Below are 26530 nucleotides of genomic sequence, written 5' to 3'. Positions count from 1 at the left end.
CTCCAACCACCCCAATGGCCTGAACAACACATGATAATCTCCATATTTGGGTCAGGGGACATGCATGGAGCACATGGTCCCTCCATCGGCTCAGCCCACAGCAGTCAAGAGGACTAACCAGCCTCGAAGCAATTACTTTAGCCAATGTCCAGTCTCTGCCACGCCCCCAGACGAACCCTAGGCAAGGAAGTCTGATGGCTTTCCCTCCTGGAAACCCTCCAGCTCTCAGGGGCTTTTCTTTCTTTTCCTCAATCCCCCACCTTTACCGAATTCTCCTTAATAAAGCTTGCCTTCACCGAGACAAACTCAAAGCCAGTATCCCAGGCCATCTTTAGTGCCTCTAAGTGTCTGGCACCATTGGTCCTTGGGTCATCTCAAAACCCCTACACGACAGGGGTGGAGTCAGTTCATGGCTGAGTCCTCTCCTGGGACCAGCTTCCCCACAGAAGGTGAAGTGAGACAGACTGCCCTCTGCTGGAGTGCCGGAGCCGAGCGTGACAGCGGGGAAAGAGTGAGCTGACTGGGCTCAGGGCACTCCACTTCGCCCTTCCCATCTCCTCAGTGTCTGCATATCCCCCCGCAGCCCCCAATTCTGACACCTCTCATCCCCCCTCTGCAGTGCCCCCGACTCACCTGGATGATGAAGCCGGTCGAAGAGCACTGGCGGACCCACAGGCTGAATTTCCGCTTTTTCCTCTTCCGCAGCTCACGCTCCGTGCATGTGGCGATAAACACAGGGTCCTCATCAATCAGGGGTTCATGTAGCACCTTCGGGAAAAGGAAATACACGAGTTCTCATAGGGCAGTGTGAGCTTGGTTCTCAGCAACATCTTCAGAAGGCTGTGTGACCATGCCAAAGTCGCTTGGCTTCTCTGACCTGAAGTCTCCTTACCTGCTGTTCTGGGGAGGACTCAGCTAGGAAGCATGGGCGCACTCACCTACACCCTGACCCGCAGCAGAGTCCTTTATCAGCTATGGCATGGTTCTTGCTGTCCTCCTTGCACAATCCCACGCTGGCTATGCCTGTGATCTTCCCTGGCATGAGACAACAGGCTCAGAGCTGCTATCCCAGGCCCATCTTCAGTGACTGTATCTGGAACCCTAGATCCTTGGGTCATGTCAAAACCTTACATCACAGGGATGGAGCCAGGTATGACTGTGTCCTATATCAGTGATTTATATCATTGGCCCAGGGGCACCAGTCCCAATTTGTGTCATTGTGTGTGTAGGTGTGTGTGTGGGGGCATATGTGAACATGAATGAAGACGTGTCACAGAATATTATTTTAAGATGTATTACATTTGTTTATGCTGTGGAATATCTGTTTAATGTCACAAAGATGTGTTGTATTTTTTTATGTTGCATTTGTTTGACTCTGTGAAGCTGCTTGCCTGCCTAAAACACACCATTGGTCTAATAAAGAGCTGAATGGTCAATAGCCCGGCAGGAGAGGGTTAGGTGGGGCTGGCAGGCAGAGAGAATGAATAGGAAGAGAAGTCTAGGGAAGGAATTGAGGAGCAAGAAAAGGAGGAGAGGAGGATGCGGGGGCCAGGCATGCAGCCACCCGGCCAGCCACAAAGAAAGGTATATAGGACAGAGAAAGGCAACAGTCCAGGGGCAAAAGGCAGATGGGATAGTTGAAGAAAAGTTGGCTAGGAACAAGCCAAGCTAAGGTTGGGCATTTGTAGGTAAGAGTGAGTCTCCATGTATTTATTTGGGGGCAAAAGTAAAAGCAAACAAACAAAGAAAGCAACTACAAAGGTGTCAAGGGGGCCAGAGGCATCTGAGCCTGGGACAGGAGGTGCGAGTGGTTGGGAGCTGCCCAATGTGTGCTCTGAAGTGAGCCTGGATCCTCGGCAAGAGCAGCAAGCATTCGAGCCACTGAGCCATCGCTCCAGCTTTGACACCCTGAGCAATTATTAACTGTCCTTCACCAATGTCAACGCCTTGATAACATGATTTTATGACCTTTTCAAAGAAAAAATAAAATAAAAAGACTCCAAGTTGGCTTTTCACACTGAAGTGCTTGGTTGGGAGTACACCGAGGCAGCACAGTGCATATTACAATTCCCTCCCCGGTTCCATTCCACGGTTATGAGCTATGAGAGTGTGCATCTGCTGTAAAGAAAGATGACATGCAGACGTGCGGATTTCCACACAACACAGTGCTCTAAACAGAGGACCATCAAACTACTGCCTATTTTTATGAACAAAACTGATTGGAATAATTCTCTGTCCTCAAATGCTGCAGCCTTGTGGCCACAGGAAAGAAGGGACAGGACCCACAAGAGGACCATTCGAAGCCATCTTTGGCCACGTATGGAACAAGTTTCAAGGACCCCAGCTCCTAGAGACAGTGGTCGAGTGTGTCTCTATCGGCAGGTTTGAGTCAGCTCAGGGCATGCGACCCTTCTGAAGAGCTGCCTTAGTCCATGGCCCGGCACGGGCACCCTGGAAGGTGAGCTCTGCACTCGTGACCCAGCATTCTTTTGGTAACAGTGCCTTTGGTTCTATTTTAAAAGTATCGGCCTCAGGGCTTTTTAGATGGTTCCTCTTGCAGAGGGCCCATGTTTGGTTTTCAGCACCCACATGGTAGCTCACAACCTTGTAGAATTCCAGTTCTAGGGAATCCAATGCCCCCTTCTGACCTCTGTGGGCACTGCACACATGTACTGTATTTAATACATGCAGGCAAAACCACTCATAGATATAAAATAAAAATAATCTTTCTTCTTAAGAAAGCATCAGCCACACCTCACTGGTATGCACTGGCACACTCTGCCCCTTGGATTTTTATTGTTGGAAAATCTTGAAAGTGACTTCAGGATGTGGCCCTGCCTCTGCTCGGTAAGGGAATGGACAAGGTGGCCTGCCTGTGCTGTAGCCCAGACCTTCATGCCCAGTTCCTCACAGTCCCTGACTCCTTGAAGCTTGTGAGACATCTAAAGCCCCGTATGGAACCATCTAGCAAAATGGACAATCTAAGGAGATCATAGGTGTAGTAATAAGAGTGGCGGGGGGCTGCGTCCCCAGCACCCCGGCTGCCTGGCTAGCTTATGCCTGAAATAACAACACACAAACTGTATTCATTTAAACACTGCTTGGCCCTTTAGCTCTAGCCCTTACTGGCTAATTCTGATATCCCGATCAACCCATCTCTAATAATCTGTGAGAACCGGTCTTACCGGGAAGATTCTAGCCTAGTCCATCCTGGGTCGGAGCTTCATGGCGTGTGTCTTCCCTGGAGCGGGGAGCATGGCATCCCTCTCTGAGGCGTCTGCTCCCGAGAGAAGAGCTGTGGAGTCTGACCTCACTTCCTCTTCCTCCCAGTGTTCTGTTCTGTTTACTCCTCCCACCTATCTTCTAACCAATAAAATGGGCCAAGGCAGTTCCTTTATTAGCCAATGACCTTCCTCCATCACATAGGAACAGGGAAGACAGCATGGAGGTGCCCTGGCTCCCTGCTCTTCCCCTCCCGTCTTCTTGACTGGACGGACCATGCATCTGTTGTTTCTCTTCCTCAGTGAACAAGTGAGAACATCTCCACATGCTCTTCAACCACACTGATAAGCGCATCCCAGCAGGGCCAGCAAGAATCTGAGTCTCTCCCTCCTCTGGGGAAAACAGCCGGCATCTCTGTCACACTGCACTATCCCTGAGTCCCCTCTGCGACAAGCCACTCAGGGTGTGCCAGGTAGCACGTACGGTAGACAAACATCTCTGGCTTATTTGCATAATCCCTCTCCAGGGATATTTCTCTGGTTAATCTGGCTCCTGCTTTGATGAAAATAATGTGCTTGTATGTGAACATCACACACAAAAATGGCTTCTTTTGCTGGCAGATTCTGGGGTCTTCTGAGGACTCTGCAAAACCTTCTGCAAAGGGTAACATTTGCTAGAACAATAGCTGCCAAGGTTGCACACTGAGAGTTCATGTACCTGTGTGTGCATGTGCACACGTGTGTGTGTGTGTGTGTGTGTGTGTGCACGAACAGACACATGTGCATGTGCCTGAGCATCTGTGTGTTCAGGGCAGTCACAATGGTGGTACAAGAGAGACAGCGCAGGGTCACTCCTGGAAACTGGAGCAAGTCCGACCCCAGCTCTGACAAGACCGTAGGGAAGAACACTATTTCCACAGACAAAGGCAGACAAGTTCCCAGGCAAGAATGTAGCTTTCCATGTCCTCCCACCACCCCACCTTTGGCTCTCACAAGGTGTCTGGCAAGTTCTAGAACAGTAGGGAAACCTGTGCAGAGAGTTCAGAAGCCCATGGACCTGAGACACAGTAACAGACCCCCACAAAAAGCCTGATGTCCAGTTGTGCAGAATAGGGGACCAGTACAGACTTGGGCCGAAGTGAACATTAGGAACGGAAGCCTAGCAGGAGCCTCTTAGAAGAAAGTCATGGGCATCAAGAATGGTCTTCTGTGTAACCAGATCTCTCCACAGGGGAACTCAGCTTACTTACGAGGCACACAACTTCTTAATTTGAGTTAGAGAGCTTTACAGATATCAGCCACCTCCGTGGTGTGCTACATCAACAGCAGTTCTGAGGAGAGTCTGAGAATCTGACACAGACTTTGTGTGGCAGCATGACAGCGCTTGGTCCAGGAGCCGAGGGAGGCAGGGTGGGTCAGGAGCCGAGGGAGGCAGGGTTCTGGGCCTCCAGACCCTGGAAAAGGCTTCAGGGTCTACCCTGAGCGGCCAGGTGAACCTTTGCATGTAAGAAGTCCCAGTGACCAAAAGAGCAGCTGCAGCTCCAGCACCCTCCTTCGCTGTCCAGAAGGCGAAGGCAAAACCACCAGGATGGGGATCCTGAGACGAAGCTGTGTAAAGCCCAGTGCTGGAAGAGCCATGGAGCGGGAGGATGTGGAAAGGGGAGAGTGCTGTACCTCTGAGCAAGGGTTGAATTCCAGCTGTCTGGGGTCGGGGTTCAAGCCACTATCCCTTACAAACAAGTTTGGGTCATAATGTTAAGAGTATGGCTGGTGACCTTGAAGTGACTTGTTCAAGTCACTGGAGAAAGTATGGCTGGACAGGGAGAGAGGACATCCTAAATCCTGTCCCTAGCTAAGAAAAGACTCAGAGCATTCAATGGCACCTTGGCTGACACACACACACACACACACACACACACACACACACACACACAGATACACATATGCATGTATGGACATGTGTGAAGATATATATACATGCAAGTGCACACACACATGTGCATGCACGACCATGTGTGGAGATATACATATGCATGCATGGACATGTGTGACGATATATATATATACATGCAAGTACACACATATATGCATGCATAACCATGTGTGGAGATATACATATGCGTGCATGGACATGTGTGAAGATATATGTACATGCAAGCACACACACATATGAATGCATGACCATGTGTGGAGATATACATATGTAAGTGCAAACACACATATGCATGCATGGACATGTGTAGAGATAAATATACATGCAAGTGCACACACACATATGCATGCATGACCATGTATGGATATATACATATGCATACATGGACATGTGTGCAGATATACACATGCAAGTGTACACACACACATGCATGCATGAACATGCATGGAGACACACACATGCACACTGGCCTCACCTGGGTCTGAGACGGCCTAAAGGCAGCATCAAAGCTGCTCTGCAGGGAGTCGAGGAAGGGCTGGACCTTGTAGAGCCCATGCGTGGTCTGGCTGGAACGGAAGGCCACGACATGGAAGTACTTGAGGATCTTCTCAAAGCGGGCCTGGCTCATGACAAGGGCGAGGCTCCGGTTGCTGTAGAAGCCTCCACTCCAAATGCTGAGTACCGACTCGCAGTGCGAGACGCTGGTAGAGATCACATAGCCCAGGAAGGCCTTCATCTCGGCCAGTGTCACCTCCACCCAGGCACCATCACTGCCAAAGCGTTCCTGGAACTTTCTGGCATACATGTTGGTCTGCACCACCATGTTCTTGAGCACGTTATCTGGGACAAAGAGCTGGAAGAAGTCCACCGCGCTAGCACTGGGCGGCATCTTTCTGGTTGGACCTGAAACCCAAAGACAGACCAAGTGTTCACTCCCAAAGCCACCTGACAGGGGCCAGGTCCTCCTGGCCTTGGGCCTCAGGCCAGCTACCCTCTCTAGCCTTCCCTCCCTCCTGCATTTGACATCTTACCCGGTTGGAGGCCACGGCCCAGCTCTCCCATTCCCTGGGCTTCTTGTCACTTGGATGCTCCTGTCTCCCAGAACACACCCATCAGTCCCACCTTCCTTCCAAACCTGTCTCCATAGAAAAGCCCTGTTGTTCTGTTCCTTCTGACCTTGATCTCCCGTTCCCTGGTCCTCCTGTGCCAGACCCATCACACCTAGGCAGTCCCCGCACACACTCTATAGGACTCTTGTAAGAATCTAGCTAACAAGAGTTCTGCCACATGCAGCCCATCCCTGAAGACTGATATGAGAGACACGGATGGGAGGAGCCTACAGCTCCACCGTGGCTCTCCAGCAGGTACTATGTGAGGTAAGGGGACTCGGAAACTGCCGTGCTTCAGCTGCGGCCAGCAGAGAGCAAACTTTACTTAGCATTCTCACATCATTTTAATTCTGGGCTAATTCAAAGGGAATAATGTAAGACAGTTTCACCACTGGGAGACAGGTCTCACACATTTTGACTGATATGGCCTCTTTGCACATGTGTACACACACACACACAAAGACTATTAAACTTACTATAACATTTTCACCATGAACCAAAAACATCTTAAGTGGAAAATGCATGCGCTGCCCTAACCAGACTGCTCTAATTCAGTCACAGCACACTGCAGGGTATCGGCTGCTCCCCTCACAATGGCAACCGACCAGGAACCATAGCTCAATATCACTGCTCCAAACAGGAGGATTATAAGCTGACATACTGCTGGTCATAGAAAAGATCCAGGTTTAAAATGCAAATGTGGTTCCTACTCGAACACAACACTGCTTTTGTATTACCCTAAAGTCAAGAACTCTCTCTCTCTCTCTCTCTCTCTCTCTCTCTCTCTCTCTCTCAGAGTTTCTTTGTGTAGCCTTGGCTGTCCTGAAATTGCTCTGTAGACCAAGTAGAACTCAGAGATCTACCTGCTTCTACATCCTGAGTGTTGGGATTAAAGACATGTGCACGTGTGTGTTTATATGATTTTCAGGAACCACCGATTACAATTCTATTAAACAGGCTTGAAGCAGCATGCTCTGGTTTGGAGGAATCATGCTTTCTTTTGCATCTGTGTGGCAATTTTTAATAAAAACTGCGCATATTCTCCAGAGCTTCAAAGGCCTTCCTTTCCCACCAGCTTGCACGGTCTGTGAAAAACCAAGCTGTTCACAGCAAAAGGAAGACAGATAAAGCCAATGACATGGCTGGATTTTTGAGCAGTGGCCAGACCCAGGGATGCAACTACCACATTTTTTTGTTTCCATTTACATGGGTGTGTGTGATGTGTGTCTGTGCATGTGTGCACATGAGTAGGTACGTGTGGGGGTGCACATGCATATGGAAGCCCCAGGTTGGAATTGTGAATCTTCTTCAACCATTTATGCCCACCTTATTCATTGAGACAGGGTTTCTCAATCAAACCCAGAGCTCACAGATATGGATCCAAACTCTAACCCTTATGCTTGCAAGGTAGGCACTTTAACCACCAAGCCACCTCCCTAGCCTGATGACTTAAAATTCAGTTCACTGTGCATCAGACTGGCCACTTGTTCCCAGCTCTTTTCTCTCTGTAGAATGGACCGAGGGAAATCAGCTTCAAAAGACTGTCTACAAAGTAAGATGAACAAGGCCACATGGTCCCCAACATAGCACCGGCAGGAGGAGATAAACCCAAGGCCTGGCAGCTATTGCTGGGACACCAATAGGAAATCTCTGAGGGCTTTGTGAAGTAAATTCTGGTCTCAGTTCACCTAGACAGTGGGTAGCCACCATATTCCCTGTCTCCTGACACATCGTAGAAAGTGCACCACGCTGACCCAGGCGGCCGTCCAGTTGGCATGGGGATGCTGAAACACAGCTCAGCAGTTTGTGGGTGGAGCCATAAACTGTTCAGAATGGCATTCAGCAAGGGAGAGAAGCAGCATCGTAACTGCTGCCTCATGCTGAGGGAGAGAGAGGCGTGGAATTTTCTCTTCCTTCCTATGCATGCCATTTCTGGATCCCCGAGGCCCTCTCCAGCCTGCTTCACCAACACACAGCAAAGTGGCTGGGTTCCCTGACCCGTTCAGGCTGACAAGCCCCCTTGTTGGGTTTTCTTGGTGGCTATGATCCCTGTCACTCGGAACATGGTGGCACAGGTTGGCTGCCTTGAAGAAGGAGGTAAGTGCTTGATCCAGCTCCTGCTGCAGCCTCACAATAAGGCCACTTAGCTTCCTAGCAAGGCCCACATAACTTGACGTCAGCCCCAAGGGGCACGAGCCCCATGCAGAAGGAATGTTAGAAGTAGGACATAGTCCATGCTCTCTGGGTGACTTACAGCGAGCTGACTATGTAGCTCTGCATGGGACTTTGCCTGCTGTCTGTGGATTACCAAGAATGCCGCATGCCCCATGGGAACGACAACCATGTATCTCTCTCCTCCGTGACACCCTCCTGCTGTCGGGTAGACAGGGTAAAGGCATCTAGTGGGTAGCTAAAGGGAGCAGGGATCATATGTCATAACCAGGAGGACTGGGACATTGGGGGAGAGATCCGAAAGAAGCATCACCTGTCGTTAGGGTCTAGTGAGAGTGGAAGATCTAAGTTCCGAGCACAAGTTCACACCACAGGTCGCTGTGTGGAGGTCCTGCCTTTACCACCCAGCCCCCTGGACACAGCTTCCTACTCCTCACTCTCCAGGGCCCCCTCTGGAGCCTCTTCTATCCAACTTCACAGACTTCCCTCTTTGCACGGGTCCCAGGTCCCGCTCAGACATGACTGCCTGTGCCACCCACTCTCTGACATCTACTGAAGCGAGAAGGCCAAGGAAATAGCAGTCACATTCTTTCTGTCCTCCAAACTCAGAGTGCGGTATGCTCGACACTCTGGAGATTAACCAAGAGGAGAACGGGTACCACATTCCAAGGGCTTCAAAGGGCATCTTCGCTGAGTGCAGCAGGAAGAGCAGGGTGCCTGTGTCACTGCTTGGGGACAGGTCTAAGGGTGCCCCGGAGAACTGACAGGACAAACAGAGGTTCCGTGCACGTGAGGGCGCCCCCTGCAGGCAGGATGCTTCGGGTATTGCGCAGAAGTGGTAAATGCCCAGCCTGTGTGGAGGCAACGGTGGATCCAGCCCCGTTTTCACCTCTCAACTGCCTTTCTCCAGCTGGGGAAAGCCCCTGGGGGACCACTCCTGGACGTCCTCACCTCCCTCTGCCTTCCTTCCATCTCAAGCACTAAGTCAAATGCAAATAATTCAACCTTTGTAGTCTCCAAATAGGAGGAGAGCCACACAGCCTCACACAGGCAGAACCAACCTTGGCTGCTAGTGACATACTGGGTGGCTCATTCTTCATCTATGTAACACACTGTGACCATCAATGTGGGTGTCAATGAACACCCCAAAGGCAGAACGAATCCCCAGCTCCACTCATCGGAATGGAAGAGCTTATCCTTGCATTTCCAGAACAGCCGTGCTACCTGGGGTAGAGATGGCCATTGGAACACGTCTTGGGGCAGATACTGTCATTGGCTTTGTGGCACAGCTAAAGATCAATTTGTATTTTAAAGGCTGAGTTTAAAAGCCTGGAATCACTTCTCTGCAGGTTAAATCATGTAAGTTCAAAACCATAACTGCCTCTCTGGAGACTCTGGGAATCTTCATTTGGTAAAGGACGGTGCAAAGTGAGGCTTGCAGCCCAGTGTGTACCTAAATTCCCAGCACCTGGGAAACCGAGACAGTGGATTGCTGTGAGTTCAAGACGAGCGTAGCTTACACAGCAAGTTGTAAGCCATCTGTGCTTTATAGGGTAAAACCCTGTCAAGGAAGGAGAGGAAGGGGAAGGGAAAAAGGGAGAGGGAAAGAAAAGACAGAGGTTTCCTTAGGAAATGAGGGATAGGGGAAAGCAACAAGATGCAGTCTGGGGCAGGGACCAGCTGAAACACGGGAGGAACCCTCAAACAGAGAGGTGGGAAAAGTATTCTGTACCTGCGCACTTGTGTGCAGAAGCCATGTGTGCAATTGGTTTGAAACCCTGGCTTCAAATTTTTGTTCATATGTTCAAATGAACTTAACCCCTGGGTCCCAGGGGTTCACAGGACAGGCTGGACACAGAAAACACATTTCTATTCTCATAATTCTACCCTAGCATTTAAAAATAACTGGAAAGTCCAAAGAAGCAATCAAAAAAGGGGTGGTCCAGACTGGCCTTGACCTCTGGAGAAGCCAAAGGCTCTACAAGGCTCAAGGGACAGGTCTGGCTCTTCCAGCCCAAACAAAAAAAGCTAAGACCTCTAACGCAGGCGAGACCCCTGTTTAAACACAGCTCCTTAGCAACAGCAGGACTGAGGGAGCTAGGGCAATGGTGAAAGTGATGTCACTGGGAACCAAATGGCCTAACAGACAGGTGTGGATGCAACTCCTCCTCTACCTGACCTATGATCCCTGCCATGGACCTACTTTTATGCTCCCTGCTCAACGTGGGAGCCGGCTCTTCCTGGTCTGTGTGTGTGCAGTGTGCATAGTACCAGACTTCCTTCCCAGATGGACCCACTTGAATACCTGGGTGAGTGGTTGCCTCCCAGTCTCATAAACATAAGCACATAACAGAAGGCACTAAAGGTACAGCTTGTCACAGCTCAGACAGACCCATGGTCCTTCATGGCCACATGGCCCAGCTCATGGGACTCACAGAGCTCCGTGCCCCACCTTCGGGCCCTCTGCTTGCTTTGACTTTGGGTATGCACTGGGGCAAAAGGTTGCAGGACAGCTGGGGTGGATGGCAGCAGAGCCCTTGGTCCCTGGATACCCATGTCCTCCTCATTGTACTGCTGTCCCAGAAAAGCATGCGGGCTGGAGCTGCTTCTCCCTGGATGCTAATTATATCCCTCCCATCCCTCGTGCACCCACCCACGCTCTGCTGCGAGAGAAGAGAAAGAAGAAAATGAGAAAGGGGAGTTGGGGTACAGAAACCGATCCCAAGACAATGGCACTGCTCAGAAGTACCAGAATGACAAAGGCACAGACTTCAGTGACCTCATTTGACAGTGAGCACAGGGCTGGGACAGCGCAAGGAGCAGCAGACCCAGGAGACCAAAAGGGCGAAGGCCTGAAGAGGTGCAGGCAGGGCACTCATGTCTCCCCAGGCCAGGAGCTGAGGGATTGCAGGGACCCGTCTGTTGTCTCCTGTCCATCTTTCAATATACTTCATGAGTATTAGCTCCAAAGCACTGCCGAGGGAACGTGTCGCTTGTTTGGCCATAAATATAAGAATGTCCAATTTAACACACACACACACACACACATCATTTACCATGCTTTAAAGAGTGTGCTGTCTCCTTCACAAATGATAATTTATCTGTTCTTGGATACCAGATTCATGCAATCTGTTCTGTTGTTAACCTCATTGACCCCCAGGGGAATCTAAGTCACAGAGGATGTTGTTGTGGTTTACAGGGCCATTTCCAAGGTCACGCGGTGGTTAGTCCTCATGGTCAACCTGAATGGATTTAAACTCATCAAGACAATGTCCTCATAGCATCTGTGAGGCTACTCCCAGAGACTTGACTGAGATGGGGGACCATCCCCAGGATGTGGGTGGCACCACCCCACAGTCCAGAGTACCAGAATGCACAAAGAAGGAGAAAGTGAGGACCAACTTCCACCTCACTCCCCTTCCTGACTAGAGACAATGGGACCAGCAGCCTCACGTTCCTGCCTCTGCGCCTTCCCACCCAAAGCGCACTGTCTACTTTGAACTGTGAGCCAAAATAAACCATTTCAACTAAAGCTGCTCCTGTTAGGTATCTATCACGGCAACAAGAAAATTGACAGATAATACAGTGTTAGAACCAGAATAAACCCAACAGCCTACCTAGCTCTAGGGAATGCACCCTTCACTCTACAGCTGGGTCCATTTTATCCAGAGTTCCCTGTACCAGAGGCCTCACCATAACTCCACAACATCAACACCAGATAGCTTCACGACTAGATGAAGAAAAGCAACCCTCTGAAGCCATTACCTGCTGAGATCAGGCCCCATGTCTTAGAAATACAACCCACAGCACAAGACAAACGTGCTCAATAAACATAGAACAGAGTGGCATGTCCTCTAATGTGACAGAGACTTCCTCTTCTGAGTCTGGCTGGAGCAAGGCCCTCACAGCCCAGTCCAGGGCACAATCCCCACACAATTCCAAAGGGAAACTACACAGAAGTCTCTAAGTACATCCCTACACGGCCCACGTGACTGTTGGTTCCCAGACAGAACCTCAGGTGTCCCAGGCTGACCTTGAACTTCACTGTTGAACTTTTGACCCCTTGCCTCCACATCCTAAGTGCTGAAATTACACGCCTGGTGTATATGGTGCTGGGAATTAACACCAGGGATTCATGCACACTTGCAAGTGTTCCACCAATGCAGCTACATCCCAAGTCTGCTGAAGTATCTTTAAACTGCAATTTAAGATTCCAGCACAAAAGCGCCTCTAATTGCCCCATCTCGCGGCAAAGCTATTCTTTCCTAAGCTTCAAATTATGAGCTTTTACAAAGACAAAAGCAGAGATGGGATAAAGTCCCTAGTGAGGATGATGGGGGGGTGGGTTATTTGGGACCCAGACAGTCTTGAGAATCAACTCAGGACAGTGGACAGCCAGCCAGCTGGAGCCTTAGCTCAGCACAATTCAGAGTTTGCTGTTTTGAGGAACCAAAGATGTAAAAGTGACCACTACCCACCCACTCTACACGCATGCAACCACTACCCACCCACTCTACAGGCACGTGACCGCTACCCACCCGCTCTACACGCATGTGACTGCTACCCACCTGCTCTACACGCACGTGACCGCTACCCACCCGCTCTACACGCATGCAACCACTACCCACCCGCTCTACATGCATGTGACCGCTACCCATCCACTCTACATGCATGCTACTGTTTAAAAGAACATAGAATTGGGGCTGGAGAGATGGCTCAGTGGTTAAGGGCACGGGCTGCTCTTCCAGAGGGCCTGGGTTCAATTCCCAGCACTCACACGGCAGCTCACAACTGTCTGTAATTGCAGTTCCAGGAGCTGACACCTTCACACAGAAATACATGCAAGCAAAAAACACCAATGTACCTAAAATTAAAAAGGAAAATGAATAATTAAAAAAGGAAAGCAAAAGAAATCTGTTAAAAACAAAACAAACAAACAAAAACAGGATTACAGACTCAGGGCAGCATTTTGCTCGCAGTGAAGGTGTTCAGCTTTCACACCCTTGGGAAGAAAGCTGCCGGGTGGTACCTTCAACTCCAGAGGCACTCTGCTTGAGGTGACTGGTGTGTGGGACACTGGTCTCAATTCAGTTGACGGTGTACTAGGAGGACCATTAGTGACCAGAGCTCATCACCACATCCCTGAGGAAAATCTACAGATGAGGACCAGGCATGGGACTCAGACACTGCCCACAGCACCCTCTGAAGGGCAGGGACAGCGTCTGTGCCCAGGCCAGTTCCTTTACCAGTGACACTGTCCTCCAACTCTGGTGTTAACAAAACCTATAACAAGCTACTCAAGCCTTGGAGAGGAGGCTGGGTTGGCACGAGGGAAGGGAGGATGCAGATGAAGGCTCCTAGAGACAGGCCATCTATTCGGCCATGCAGCACTGAGACTTGTGTTCTGTTACAGTGAGTGAGGGCAGCAGGGTCTTCCAGAGCATGTGCCAGGACACCTGGGACAGCTGCCTTCCTGGTAAGATCAGGAAACAACCACCTGGAGATGAGTGATGGAAAGCTGGGCCTTGTACCCAGAATGGGCCCTCTGCCAGTCTCTGCACCCAGGCTGGACTTTGCTGGAGGTGGCGGGAACCGTTTCATACTGCTGGGTTTCCCTGAATTCCAGTCCTATTAGAGCCAATCCCACCCTAAAAAGACCCCAATCCATACCTCTCCCTGCTAAACTCAAGCACAAATATACACACATCTAGCAGGGGACCAAAAGCAAAAGCACCTGGAGACACAGGACACTATGAGCCAGCCATGGCAGATGCAGGATGTCTTTCCCCGAGGCAGGACAGTAAGATCCGGGGTGACATGGGAAGGGGAAAAGGCTGGGAGAGGGAAGGCTCTGGGACCGGATCTGCTTTTACTGAAGAAAAAGGGCAGTCTCCAGGTACTACTGACAAAGGCTCCCTGAGACAAGGTATGTCTTCTGAACGGTGTCTTATCAAACACAATAAACTGTGCTTACTTGAGGGCCAGATGAAGCGTTCCCCAAGACACTTCAATTAAGACTGTCAAAAGGCCGTAATCAATCAAGGCTGTGGTCACTTGCTGGTGAGCTGCTCCTAGCATTCCAGTCTCTCAGGTGCAGAAGACACCTTATAAACCTAACTCATAATTGTGTTGACTGAGAAAAACTCTAACTTTAAAGCTTGTTACAAATTACACTCTCTGGGCAAGGGTAGAAAGAAACAAGGTGGTTTCTTAGCAACCTTCTGAGCTCTAGTTTGAGATCCACAGATCCTACATGGGTGTGCAGAGGAATCCAATTCTCCAGGGTCCACACCTGTCAGTCAAGTCAGACGGCTTCATTCTGAGAGCACTTTCCTTTCTTTTCAACAAACCCAACTTTGCTTCTTATTCGGTTCCCTCTGACATGGGTTACGTTGTCTAAGCCACGAATCCCGGTTTTGCCTGAGCGGAGATCTCTGAAGAGGCTGCCCTGGCTGTTGCTGCTGTGGCGTGGCGCCATGTCCCCCTCATCCCCTTAGTCCTAGAGAGTCCTCCTTCCTCCTTTTCCCAGCGGCATTACCACCATCCCCCTCATCCCCTTAGTCCTAGAGAGTCCTCCTTCATGTCTGCACAAACACGAAGGACATAGGACACGCCTCTCCAAGGAAAGCCCTACAAATGGAAGCAGACAGTAGGGACGCTGCTGCACTTCAATCCCCTCTTAGTCACCGCATGCTCTCCAGAGAAGCCTGTTAGCAGCTCAACAGCCGATGGCCGTGGAGAGGGGAGCAGGGTCTGACTTCTTACCCCGTGTGCCCGGGTGCAGGTAGACTCACTTAACAAGAGCCGAGCAGCACAAAAATGCCCTTATAGATTCTCCCCATGGCTGCCCGAGGTGCCAGCAGTAACACTCCAAGGCCTGCAGTAGGCAGCCTTGGCCTCCCCATTTTCATCTCAGCCATCTCCTGGTGCAGCGCCTCCTCTGCAGTACCCCACTGCTCCTGCTGAAACTCTGTCACGTTGTTGTTGGCTGGGAATGAAGTTCAGCAGGTGAAGTCTAGAGGGAGGGGATTTATTTTGAGAGTGGCTCCCAGGCAATCGACAGCTTCATCTGGAGGCAGGCTCAGGAAGTGATGGACATGAGGTAAGGAGGGCAATGGCGGTACTGTGGTGGGCGTTCAGATCCTATGAACACATACATCCCCACAGCTGCTCGCTCTCCAGACACACACTCCAGGGGTGAGCGGAAGGAGACTTGGCACTCCACGGTGAAACAGGAGACCCCTATGTAGAGCTGGCACACACTTCTGCTCTTGAGTTAATCCACCAAGTCTATACGAGTGCAACAGGAGTCTAAAGTCCCATCTGGTGCTGTGACTGAAGCCTGAGGCCTGCTTCAGGTGATGGGGACCAGGGTGAGGGGCCATGTTCTTGCCTTGCTGACTGTAGGAGGGCAATGGGGGAGAGTTTCTTCCCAAACATCTGAGCATTTTTAAATGTATTTTTATGTGTACCAGTGTTAAACACACCATGTACATGCAGTGACCTCAGAGGCCAGAGGAGGGCACCAGATCCCAGGAACTGGAATTACAGAGGGTTAGAAGCACCCACAAGGTAGCTTGTAACAGTCACTCCAGTTCCAGTGGAATCCAGTGCCCTCTTCTGGCCTCCATGGGCACTGCACACATGTAGTACACATACATACAAGGAGACAAAACACTCATACACACAAAACAAAGTTTTTTAAAAAAGATTATAAAGTAATAAAAGCAAAACAGTCCAAACTTACTTATGATTTTAAAAGATGCGTTTGCAAATACGTGAGGCTGAGGGTGAGCCACACACGCTTCAGCCTAGAAGGATTCATGGGGATCTCCAACTTCTTCTTTATACATTTGAATTATGATTTCTGGAAGTCATTGACACAACTAAATATATGGTTGGTAAAGGTAGCAACAGAGTCCCACAGAGTGTGTGTGTGTGTGTGTGTGTGTGTGTGTGTGTGTGTGTGTAGGGGGGTGTTGCTGGGACCACAACCCTAAGCCACAGTATAACAGTTAATACTGTCAACTTCACAGGAAGAGACAGGCTTCTAGGCATGTCCATGAGTCATCTTCTAGGTTTGATTAAAGTGGGAAGTCCCTGTATGTGGGCAGTACCATTCCACAGGCCGGAATGTGGGCAGTACCAGTCCAGACTGGTCTCAAGCTGTATAACGAAAGGCTGTGAGCCGAGTATCAACACATACTCCTCTCTACTTCCTGACCGTGGGTGTAATGTAACCAGCCACCTCACAAGTTCCTGCTGCCATGTCTTCCCGGCCACGATGAGCCAGGAGAGGTACTTTTGTGAGGACTTTGTCGCAGTGCCAGGAAAGTGACCAATACACAAGCCAATACAAGCCAAGGATGGAATCTAATTCCTCCTATTCTGCCTGTGCCTCCAAGCCAAGGGCTGATTTCACCTGCAAAAGCTGCACAGGATACTGTGATCTCCATCCTCTCTAGAGTGGGCAATCCACCTGCTTCTGGGTCCATGTTTATTCCCTAACAGGAGTCACAAAGCCTCACGGGGAGCAGATGTAGTATTTAGCCCTGGACAGCTTTTGGAGCCCACCGTCCTCGGTACTCCGCCTTTCCCCTTCACGGACTTCCAAAGGCTTCCATACCTTCTTCAGTTTCTCCCTCCTGCACCAAGTTTCCAAAAAGGAATAAGAAAGCAGACATGGAAAGCAAAATCACCCAAATGTGTATGTGCGGGCTGAAAACAACAAACTGCGAAAGATGCAGATTTAATGAGGCTGTAAAAAAAAAATAAAAGGATCCCCAAAATGTTACTATGCCAGTCAAATGGTTGTTTATGCTTTCCATGGGATATAAATATCCTCTCAAAAACCAAGGGTACTGTTTGTCAAACTCAGAGAAGAAAGTGCAGTTGTTAGCAGATGCTGGTGAAGTTCAGGAGAGAGCAAGAGGAGGCTGTGCAGGGGCGAGCATGGGAGGGGAGGGACAGTCGAGGACAGACACGCCTCACGCACACCTTCTTCCAGACAGTCTTGAATTGGCCCCAGACCCAGAGGCCAGCTGGAATGTCTACATGGATGCTCCAGAGGTACCACAGAAAATCCCTAATTCTATCACCCTGGACCCTAGAGCAAACGCCTAGAAGATTGGTCTGGACTGGGTTTTCTAAAACTCTAGCTCAGCTCAGTTTTCCCTCTCTGTGCACTTTTTGCATTGTTGCTGCTATTTATTTTAATTTGGTTTTTGAGACGGGACCTCCTTCTGTGGCCTGGCCTGGCCTAGAACTCACTCTGTAGACCCAGGGTGGTCTCAAACTTGGGGCAACCCTTTGACCTCAGGCTCCTAAGTGCTGGTGATTACAGATGGTAGCCATTGTACCTGGCTTTTCTTGTAGATGGAAAAAAGTCACAATGAAGGGGCGAGCCATAAGCATAGTAGCTGTGCTCCTCCAGAGTCCTTCTGAGGGCCAACAACTCCCATATACCATGCTGTTTTCTTTTTATTGTTTGTGCATGTGTGAGCGCGCATGCATACGTGTATAAATGTGGGCATGAGCGTGCCTTGGAGTGCATGTGTAGATCAGAGGACCACTTGCGGGCGTCAAGTCTCTCCTTCCACCGTGTGCATCCCTGGGAGCAAACTCACGTAGTCAGCCTTTGTGCTGAGCACCTTCACCTGCTGGGCTGTCTCACCAGCCCCCATAAACCATGTCTTTCTTCTTCCTCCATTCTTTCCCAATGACTAGAGCTGCTGTGTGCACAGCTCCTGGTACCGGGGACCCAGCTACCATGGCGGCTGTCTTGGCCCACCTGCCTCGCAGAATCACTATAGGATGGTCTGAGGACCCCCTGGCCAGGAAATGCAGGCCGCTCCTACGAGTGTTACTATTTCCATTTCCTCCAGAGTCAACCAGGAGCGGAGTGTGGCCCGAGTACCATGGGTAACTGCACTCAGCGTGACACTACGGAGGCGTATTTCCGAGACAAGTCTAGAGGGGAAATTTTGCTAAGTGGAAGACCCAGGCTGGATATCCTTCAAGCCCAAACTTGTCTAACAGTGCCTGGAGCAGCCCGACCTTCCAGGCTAGCCCATTTTTCCTGCTAGATTCTATTGTCTTCTCAGGCTGTAGGATCCTTGCATGCTGAGGTGGAAAATGGATATGGAATAGTCATCCAGCAGCCTCGTCTACCCCCAAGCAGGCTGAGGGCCTGGCCTCTGTGCCCCCCCAGTCCTCCAGAGCTGCCCTCAGCGGCCATGCCCATCACCACTGCTCGGCGTTCCCCTTCTGACCCCAAGGGTTGCAGAGCCAGGCATCGCCCCGAGCCTGGGGCTGTGAGAAGAGCTAAGATGCTTCTCAGAGGGCGAGTGGGATGGGTTTGAGACCCTATGCAGATGCCACGCAAAGGACTTAGTTTCCTCCTTTACAGAATAAAAGCTGAAAATGTGCCCGCCCTGGCTCTTGGAACAACTATCCAATCAGTCAGTGGGTGCTCAACTCACTGCTGCTGCTCCCTCTGTGGGAGAGGAAGAAAATGGCCCTCACCTGCAGGGCACAGGAGAAAGGCTGGATGGTTCGGTAAAGGATTGTTAGCATAGTGAAGGCACAGACTACATTCTCAAGAAAGGCAGGCACAAACATGGCTAGGAAGCAGGAAAAGGCCAACCGAGGCACAAGTTCTTATCTGTGGACAGGGCCTGGCAGTCCTCCTAAGATGGGAAAGTCCCCCAACTCCAGAGGTCTCAGACCCCAAGTACAAGCACCTGCCGGCTCTCCTGGCTTCAAGTATACACAGAGACCCACCCCCGACTCCAGTTTCACCGTCTCCAAACCCTTCCCCCAAGGCTAGGTATATACAGCCCCTGGAGGGCACCCCCCCCCCCGACTCCAGGTACACCCAGCCCCCAGAAGCAGAGGCGGAAGATTTCCTTCTCCCTCAAAGCTAACTCCCGATCCCAATACCGTGTTGCTGAGTTTGAAGACTAGAAAAGCAGAGACGAAAAGGCACCTGGGGCGAAGTTCTGAATCCCGCAGGGCCAGGCACACACGAATGCCTCACAGAGGAGAAGAGGCGACCAGGAAAATGCCAGCCCACAAGACGGCCTGGAATGCAGAGCCAGGGGCATTGCCAAGACAGCACTGCCTGGAGTGGAGCCCTTCAGCCACGGGTTGATGGAGCACCAGGCTGAACACAGAGGCTCAGGCTGCCAGGCAGAGCGTCAAGATCACCTTGTAGGAGGAGCTCCCACCCGGGTCTGCAGCCACACACTCCTAACTTCCAACCAGACAGGGCACAGACATCACAAAGCCTTTATTTCCCCATCTGCACAATAGGAGTTTTCAACACAAAGAGCAATCTTGAGAATAAAACAAAACACCATACAGGAAGTGGGGTGCAGCATGAGGTTCACACTGGTTAGGGACTAGCCACTAGCTATCAAATGCTGCCTGTGTCGAAGGCTCCTGCTATAGGAAAACTAGGTATCCACCTCAGGCCAACTCTGCATCTGAGAAGGGAGAAGTTTTTACAAGCCAATAACAAAAGCCATACCTTCGGGTCTCCCAGCTACGGGGGTTGACAGACACTGAGCACACATTCCGAAGTCCACAGAGGCAGAAGTATTTGGGGGATGCTCTCTGTGGGCCTCCAGACTCTGACTGTGCTCCACCTCCTGTACTACATACTAAGGTGACCTCACCCAGCACTAAGGAGCAGCGGTGGTCAGGAGGCACCTCCAGAAAAGCCCCTGCTGCCAAGCACCCACTGAGCACAGAGGAAAACCTTTCACGGCTCCCCTCCCTGCATCTCAGCACTTAGGCCACGCAGCAGGTTGGAACTTGGGAAGAGAGGTGAGCATGGTGCAGGGCCTGGAGCCGGGGCTCTTCTTGTGTACATGAAGCTGCCTAACACCTCTCCAGCTTTGGGAACCGCTCCCCTGTACCTTGTCTCCCAGAGACCACCCTAAAAGGGCAGAACTATTCTTGTCCTGTGCATCCTCACAGCCTAACACATGACTTCCAGCACCTGCCATCGCTGGGCATGGCGTGGGCACAGCCTGTGGTGTTCAAAACAAAGAAGGGTCCTTTCAAGGCCTTGGGCTATGCAGCATGTCAACACCAGTGCAAACAGGGACAATATCCTCCTCATCCCCCACCCCCTGCCCTTTCCATTCCTTTGTTATTTAGCCCAGGCTGTCCTCCAACTCCCCATGCCCGTGTTCTACAATGGCAGATGTACATCACCATGCCAGATGACATCGGCCCCCTTTACATGAGTCAGCACAACAGGAAGAGCAGCTGCCCGACGTCCTACACAGACAAGATGGCATCTCCTGCCTGCCGGGCTGCAGTACTAACACCAACGGGAAGGACATTTTCCTACTCCTTACAGCCACTCTACAGACCAGAAGCTCCTAGTCAAACCGGGAAGCCTACGGAAATGGCCCACACTCATTCATGCTACCCGTTCAAGTCCAGTACCATCCTAAGCTGACCCTGGCAGCCCCAAGTGAGTGGAAGGACCCCATTCCCAGCCCTCCAGCCAACCACCGACCTCCCAGAGCCATGACTTCCTTGGTTCTTCTCCCAGTGTCTCCTACCCACGTTCTAGCAGCTGTCCACAGGCCTCATGGGCCTCTCCTGATCCTGCTCCCTCAGTGTCCCCAGCACCTTTGGGAGAACTAGAGCTGCGAGAATTTCAGTTCCCACCCATCTAATTATCATCATTCTGGGTTTATTTTTAAAGACTGATTTACGTCTTGAGTGTGACTGTTTTGCCTGCATATACCCACGTGCCCCACGTGTGCCTGGTGCCTGCGGAGGTGAGAAGATGGTGCCCAGTCCCCGGGAGCTGGGTGGTTGTGAGTCACTATGTGAGTGCTAGGAATTAAATCTTCGCTGGAGCGCAAGCACCCTTAACTGCTAAGCCATTTCTCTAGCCCCATGTTTTTTTTTTTGGGGGGGGGGTGTCCTTATGTATTCCAGGTTGGCCTCAAACTCATTTTGTAGCTGATAAACTGAATTCTGATTCTCTTGCCTCTGCCTCCCAAGTGCCGGGACTTCAGGAGCCCACACCCCACACCAAGTTCATGCGCTGCTGGGGATGGAGCCCCGGGCTCTGTGCAAGCCAGAGAAGCACTCTCCCAACTGAGCCACACCCGTAATCCCACGGTTTTGTTAAAAAAAAAAAAAGACAAGGTCTCATGCTATCCAGGCTGGCTTCAGATTTGATGCAGAGCCAAGGATGACTTTGAATTTCTGAGTCTCTTGCCTCCAGTTTCCAGGGCCTTGGGCCAACTGAGCCACATGCCCAGCCCCCAGAGCCAGTTTTAAAGCAGCTCTCCTGCTCGCTTCCAGTGTTCTGCAGGCACCTTCTGTCCACTGTATCAAGAGCCCTCAGCTTCTGAGCCTTGAGGGGTGGTTGCACCCCATTAGAGCCCACGACATGATCCACATGTCATTACATGGTTTTGGCCACACCACGGGTACTTGCTCACCAGTACACTGGGCCCTTTTGCTCTCTGCTGTTAACTTCTCCCCTTCCAAAAGCTTATCCCCGCTGTGGTCAGCATTCTCATCTACTCCAGAGATGGGCTGGCTCCTCCCTCTTTGACCTTACAGGGTCAGCCATTCCTCATGTGACACACAGCACCCACAGCCCGTTATCACGTCCTCCACGGTGTCAGGCGCCATCTTGTGAGCTTACTTAGTCTTAATGCCCTACTCCTGTGAGAGCTTACTGCCGTCACTTTGCAGATGGAGTAACTGAAGCTAGGGACCTAACCACTTCCTCCTCCAAACCATCCTGCCTGCTCTTCATCGTCTGCAGAGCCAGTAAGCCTTGCTCAGCCACCACTTCCTCCTGAAACTTTCAGAGGTGTCCTCATCCTTCAAAGGCCACACCTTTCGCATCTTTGTCATATAAAGTTTGCTTTCCAGCCTTAACGTAATACTTCTCTATGTATGATTCATTCCTTGTGACCAAGTGGTCACTTTCTGTGGAGGGTCCCAGGCCTGCAGGAACCAATCAGCAGCATGTGGCCCCCTGTGTTTGAGTGACGGTATTTCCTGTGGTCAGACAAGGGACATCCAGAGCTGACCATTCCTGAGGCAGCAGAGCACTGCAAGCTTGCCAATGGCAGGTGGGGATTCCGGCCTCTATTCTGCATGGTCATGACGGGATGGAGTTGGCTCATCACTGCTGGGAGGGTTACAGGACGGATGAGCACTTATCCAGGTGTGCAAAGGACTGAGAGATCTTTCTGGACCCAGGACTTCAGCTCTGAAACCAGGACAATCAGAGAAATTTAGGATGTTCAAGGTGTGGTGATGAGCCTGGTGTGAAGGTGTGTCGCGGGCATCCAGTGTCAGGTGTTGGTTACTGTGGCAAGGGCTCTGACCTCTGGCTGGAACTGCTGCGGTGGCCGTGTGCCAGGCCTCTGTGCCAGCCCCTGACTCACAGTGCCTGAGGGTGGGGCAACAGATGGTGCCTGGGACTCGAGAGCCTTTGGAGCCCTAGACTTGTAGTGTCCAGCCTGACCCCTAGCTGGCTTTCCCTACCTCCATTTCCAGCTTCACAAACTCTCTGGTTTTAGAGGCTATGTGGGCTGGCGGGCAAGCAGAGAAAGGGACGGAGGCCATATGGTAAGGAGCCAAGACAAAGATGGGCAGAGCGTGCCAAGCCAATTCCCATGACATCAGAGACAAGCAGAGTGGGTGGACTCAGTGTACGGCAGTGTACCTGCCCGCCCCACCATGCACCGCAGAAAGCCCCCAGCGTTGATCCTTCCGGTTCTGGCAGGGAGTAGGAGGGGGCAAGGCTGAGAGCTTGGCTAGGTGGCCCAGGGTGGCGCATGGAGACTTCGGGACTGGCACCCATCCCGATTAAACCCAGCTCTGGCAAATGGAGCTGGTGTCCCGTGCAAACTGTCCTCCATTCTAACAGCCTTCCATCTACCAAGCAGCCATCACAGGCCGGGCACTCCACTGGGCATCTCTACAGTGTCCTCCCTTAGTTTCGTAAACTGCAGTCTTCCAAATGAAGTAGCCTAGCAGTCACTTGTTCAAGGCTCCTCGGCAGAGGGCGGAATAAGGTCAGTTTGGCTCCCGTGATGCTGGCCAGCTCTCGCTCCTGTTGCCTACTGTGGGAATCTGTGCTTATAGAACAAAGCTCACCAGAACTGGCACCTGGCTAGGTAGTGGCCCTTCCCACTTCCCTGACTCTGTCTGGCCCACTCACTGTGCTAAAAAACACTGTCACCACAATAAAACATCAGCCCTGGGCAGCTGGCTTATCTCTTCTTAGAGCTGAGCTGTGGTGAAGCCCTGACTAAAGGGCTGATTTTATATAAATGAGTTTTCAGCCGCTCAGCATAGCTCTGCCCTCTGCAGAACAGAGAGTGAAAGCCTCCGACTCTGCCAGCTAGCCTAGTGTACCAACACCCGGCCTTGAGGTTGGGATTTCAGCGTCTGGGTTCCACAGCCCCATCTCTCTCCCTGACAACCCCGTCCTTCTGCTTGCTGAATCATGGTGCCTCTGCCTGCAGGGCTTTGACTTTGAATAAAGAGACATATGCCTGGAAATTACCAGGCTTGCTCCTGACAGTGGAAAACTGGCGAGTCACTGCCTTGCTTTGAAGGAGAATTTGGAGTGGTAAACAGCCAGGCCAGACACTTTTAGGTGACAGGAAAAGTGGAATGTAAATGTCTACCTTCCTAATGAGGGGTCCAGAGACTCAGAATCACAACCCTGAGGTCCTAGGCACATGGTGGCAGAAGGATGCCACTGCCTGCCCAGAGTCCTTGTGAGTCTTCTCTGATCAGACCCAAGAACACCTCATTAGGAAAGTTTAACTTCAGGATCCCCAGTGTGGCCAAACCCAAACCCATCCAATCACGCTGTGTCTTCAGGCCTGCCCTTGGCTCTTCCTTCAGATGATTCTCATTGGCCTTTCTGAGTTGCTTTTATATATTTAGAACATATATTTTTGAAATATTACAATACAGTACAAATTTCAAATGTGGCATTTTGCCCAGTGTTGGACTAATCCCCAGGTCAGGAAGGGGTTCCACCTCACTCCTGAGTCTTCCTTCCTGAAACTGACATCAGAATCAAATTGAAGAAGCTAGAAAGATGGCTCCGCAGTGACGAACACTGACTACTCTTCCCATGACAACAAGGGCAGTGGGCACCCAGCACAGAGCTGGCAAAGAGGAGGGGCTGAAAAGTTCCATGCTAGGCACTGCTGCAAATTCTTACCCCTGCCGTGTGTGTGTGTGTGTGTGTGTGTGTGTGTGTGTGTGTGTTATACACATGTATGCACTTGATTCTCAACACTCACACGGAGACTTGCAAACTGTTAACTCCTGTTCCAAAGGATACGACACCCTCCTCTGACCTCTGTGGGGAGCAGGCATGCTTACGCTGAACAGACAAACATCTAGGAAACACACACACATAAATTTAAAAAAGAAAACAAAACTCAAGGTGAAACTGAGCCTGGTGTTGTAGGACTGTAAACCCAGCTACTAGGGAGGCTGAGGCAGGAGGATTACAAGAATTTCAAAGCCTCCCTGGGCTACACAGTGAGTGCAAGGCCATCAACGTTAAGAACCTGTACCAAAATAGAGTGAAAAGAGGGCTAGGGCTATAGCTCAGTGGTTGAGTACTTGCCTAGCATGCAGGAGATCCTGGGTTCAATTCCCAGAATCACAAAACAAAACAAAACATCAAGGTGAAATCAAGGTTTCACTTGGGGCCTGCAGGACCCCACTCTAAACAGAGACACGGTCCCTTCTTCCAGAGATATCTCTAGACATGTGCTTCCCACTTGGAGCCTGCAGGGCCTCACCCTACATAGAGACACGGTCCCTTCTTCCAGAGATATCGTTAGACATGTGCTTCGCACTTGGGGCCTGCAGGACCTCATTCTAAGACACGGCCCCTTCTTCACTCTCAGGTGCTAGAGTTTTAACAGCAAGTGCTAGAAGCACTTTTTACTTTTTAATAACCCTGCAGCCCGGCAGTCGTAATGCAGAAGGCCATTTATATGAAATTTTAAATTTTCTAAACGGTGAGCAGAGACCCAGATAGGAGCTGCACGGTAAGCTTCCTGCCGCACAGACACTCTCGCGACCTCATTTCCAGACCCAGTGTTTCTGAGCCAACAGTAAATGAGGTTTTACTAAGAACACCCTTCTCTCTTGACCCTGATTCAATTCCTTGTGAAGACGTCATCTGTGTGGTCCAGAATGAAAGGTAAAGGACAAAGTGGGGCTTGCCTTGTGGCCCTGAGGGAAGGAACATTTTCTTTACCGGCAGTGAGCAGGCCAGGGGCCTGAGAGGTGGCTGGGTCAGGCTAAGGAAGACAGAAGCCCCCTCGCTCCTCCCAAGCACTTGGCAGCTTGGCCCTCAGCCTGATTTTCTGCCTATCAGAAACTATGAGAAAGCGGAGGCTCACGATGGGGATATTCAGGGCTCAGTGGGTCCACAGCCCCAGGTAAGGAAGTCAATAGGTCACCGGGTCAGCCCTTCCAAGACTGCTTATGAGAGGATCTGTCCAACAACCTTGACCTCCTTTTCAAAGTTGTGGCAAACTCCAGGGTCACTCAGGCCACTGTGACATCCCTAACACATTAAGGGGTCTGACAAAGAGGTCTTCCAGGCTGTGAGGGCTAGCGACTGACTCTAAAATGACCTGGCAGGACTATTCTTTAACTGGAACCCTAGACTGTAAGCGGAGAGAGGGGCGAAGCAGTAGAACGCATGTGTTTACTGCAGTCTGCGGCTAACTGGATGAGCAAAACCAGCTGACTTGGAGTTTCTGCCCCTGTGACTTCCCTACAGTGATGGGCTGTAACCAGGAACTGTTAGCTGAGTATCTTACCATTGGATTACTTTCCAAGACAATTCTTCTGCCAGCCAGTGCCTGTTGCCCAGAACCAAACTCCGGTACCCCTGCCCAGCCATGGTAGATGGCCGCAAAAGTGTAACTACATCCAAATCTGTAGATCATAGATGAGAAAAGCTAGCATGGAGCTCAGCTGGGACCCTTGAGACAGATGCACCGTGTCATGGCTGAGTGTAGGACTCTGGGACAGTGGGCCAGCCACCCACG

The 26530-nt window shown here is 50.9% G+C and overlaps 1 protein-coding gene across 1 annotated transcript in view; it reads right to left on the bottom strand.

The window, feature by feature from the left end:
- Pgbd5 (piggyBac transposable element derived 5) overlaps window positions 1-26530 on the bottom strand; it is a 60881-nt gene that overhangs the window by 9263 nt on the left and 25088 nt on the right. Inside the window, exons 2-3 of the mRNA XM_041650604.1 lie at window positions 5630-6057; window positions 634-768 (exon numbers count right to left, since the gene is read on the bottom strand). Of these exons, the coding sequence (XP_041506538.1) occupies window positions 634-768; window positions 5630-6057 (563 nt within the window). The remainder of the gene's footprint in view (window positions 1-633; window positions 769-5629; window positions 6058-26530) is intronic.

The sequence above is a fragment of the Microtus oregoni genome, unplaced genomic scaffold (assembly GCF_018167655.1).
Source record: "Microtus oregoni isolate MIOR12 unplaced genomic scaffold, Mior012 000004F_ref0000308, whole genome shotgun sequence".
NCBI lineage: Eukaryota > Metazoa > Chordata > Mammalia > Rodentia > Cricetidae > Microtus > Microtus oregoni.
Note: the sequence above shows the minus strand (reverse complement) of the source record. Positions and strands in the feature narration are given on the sequence as shown.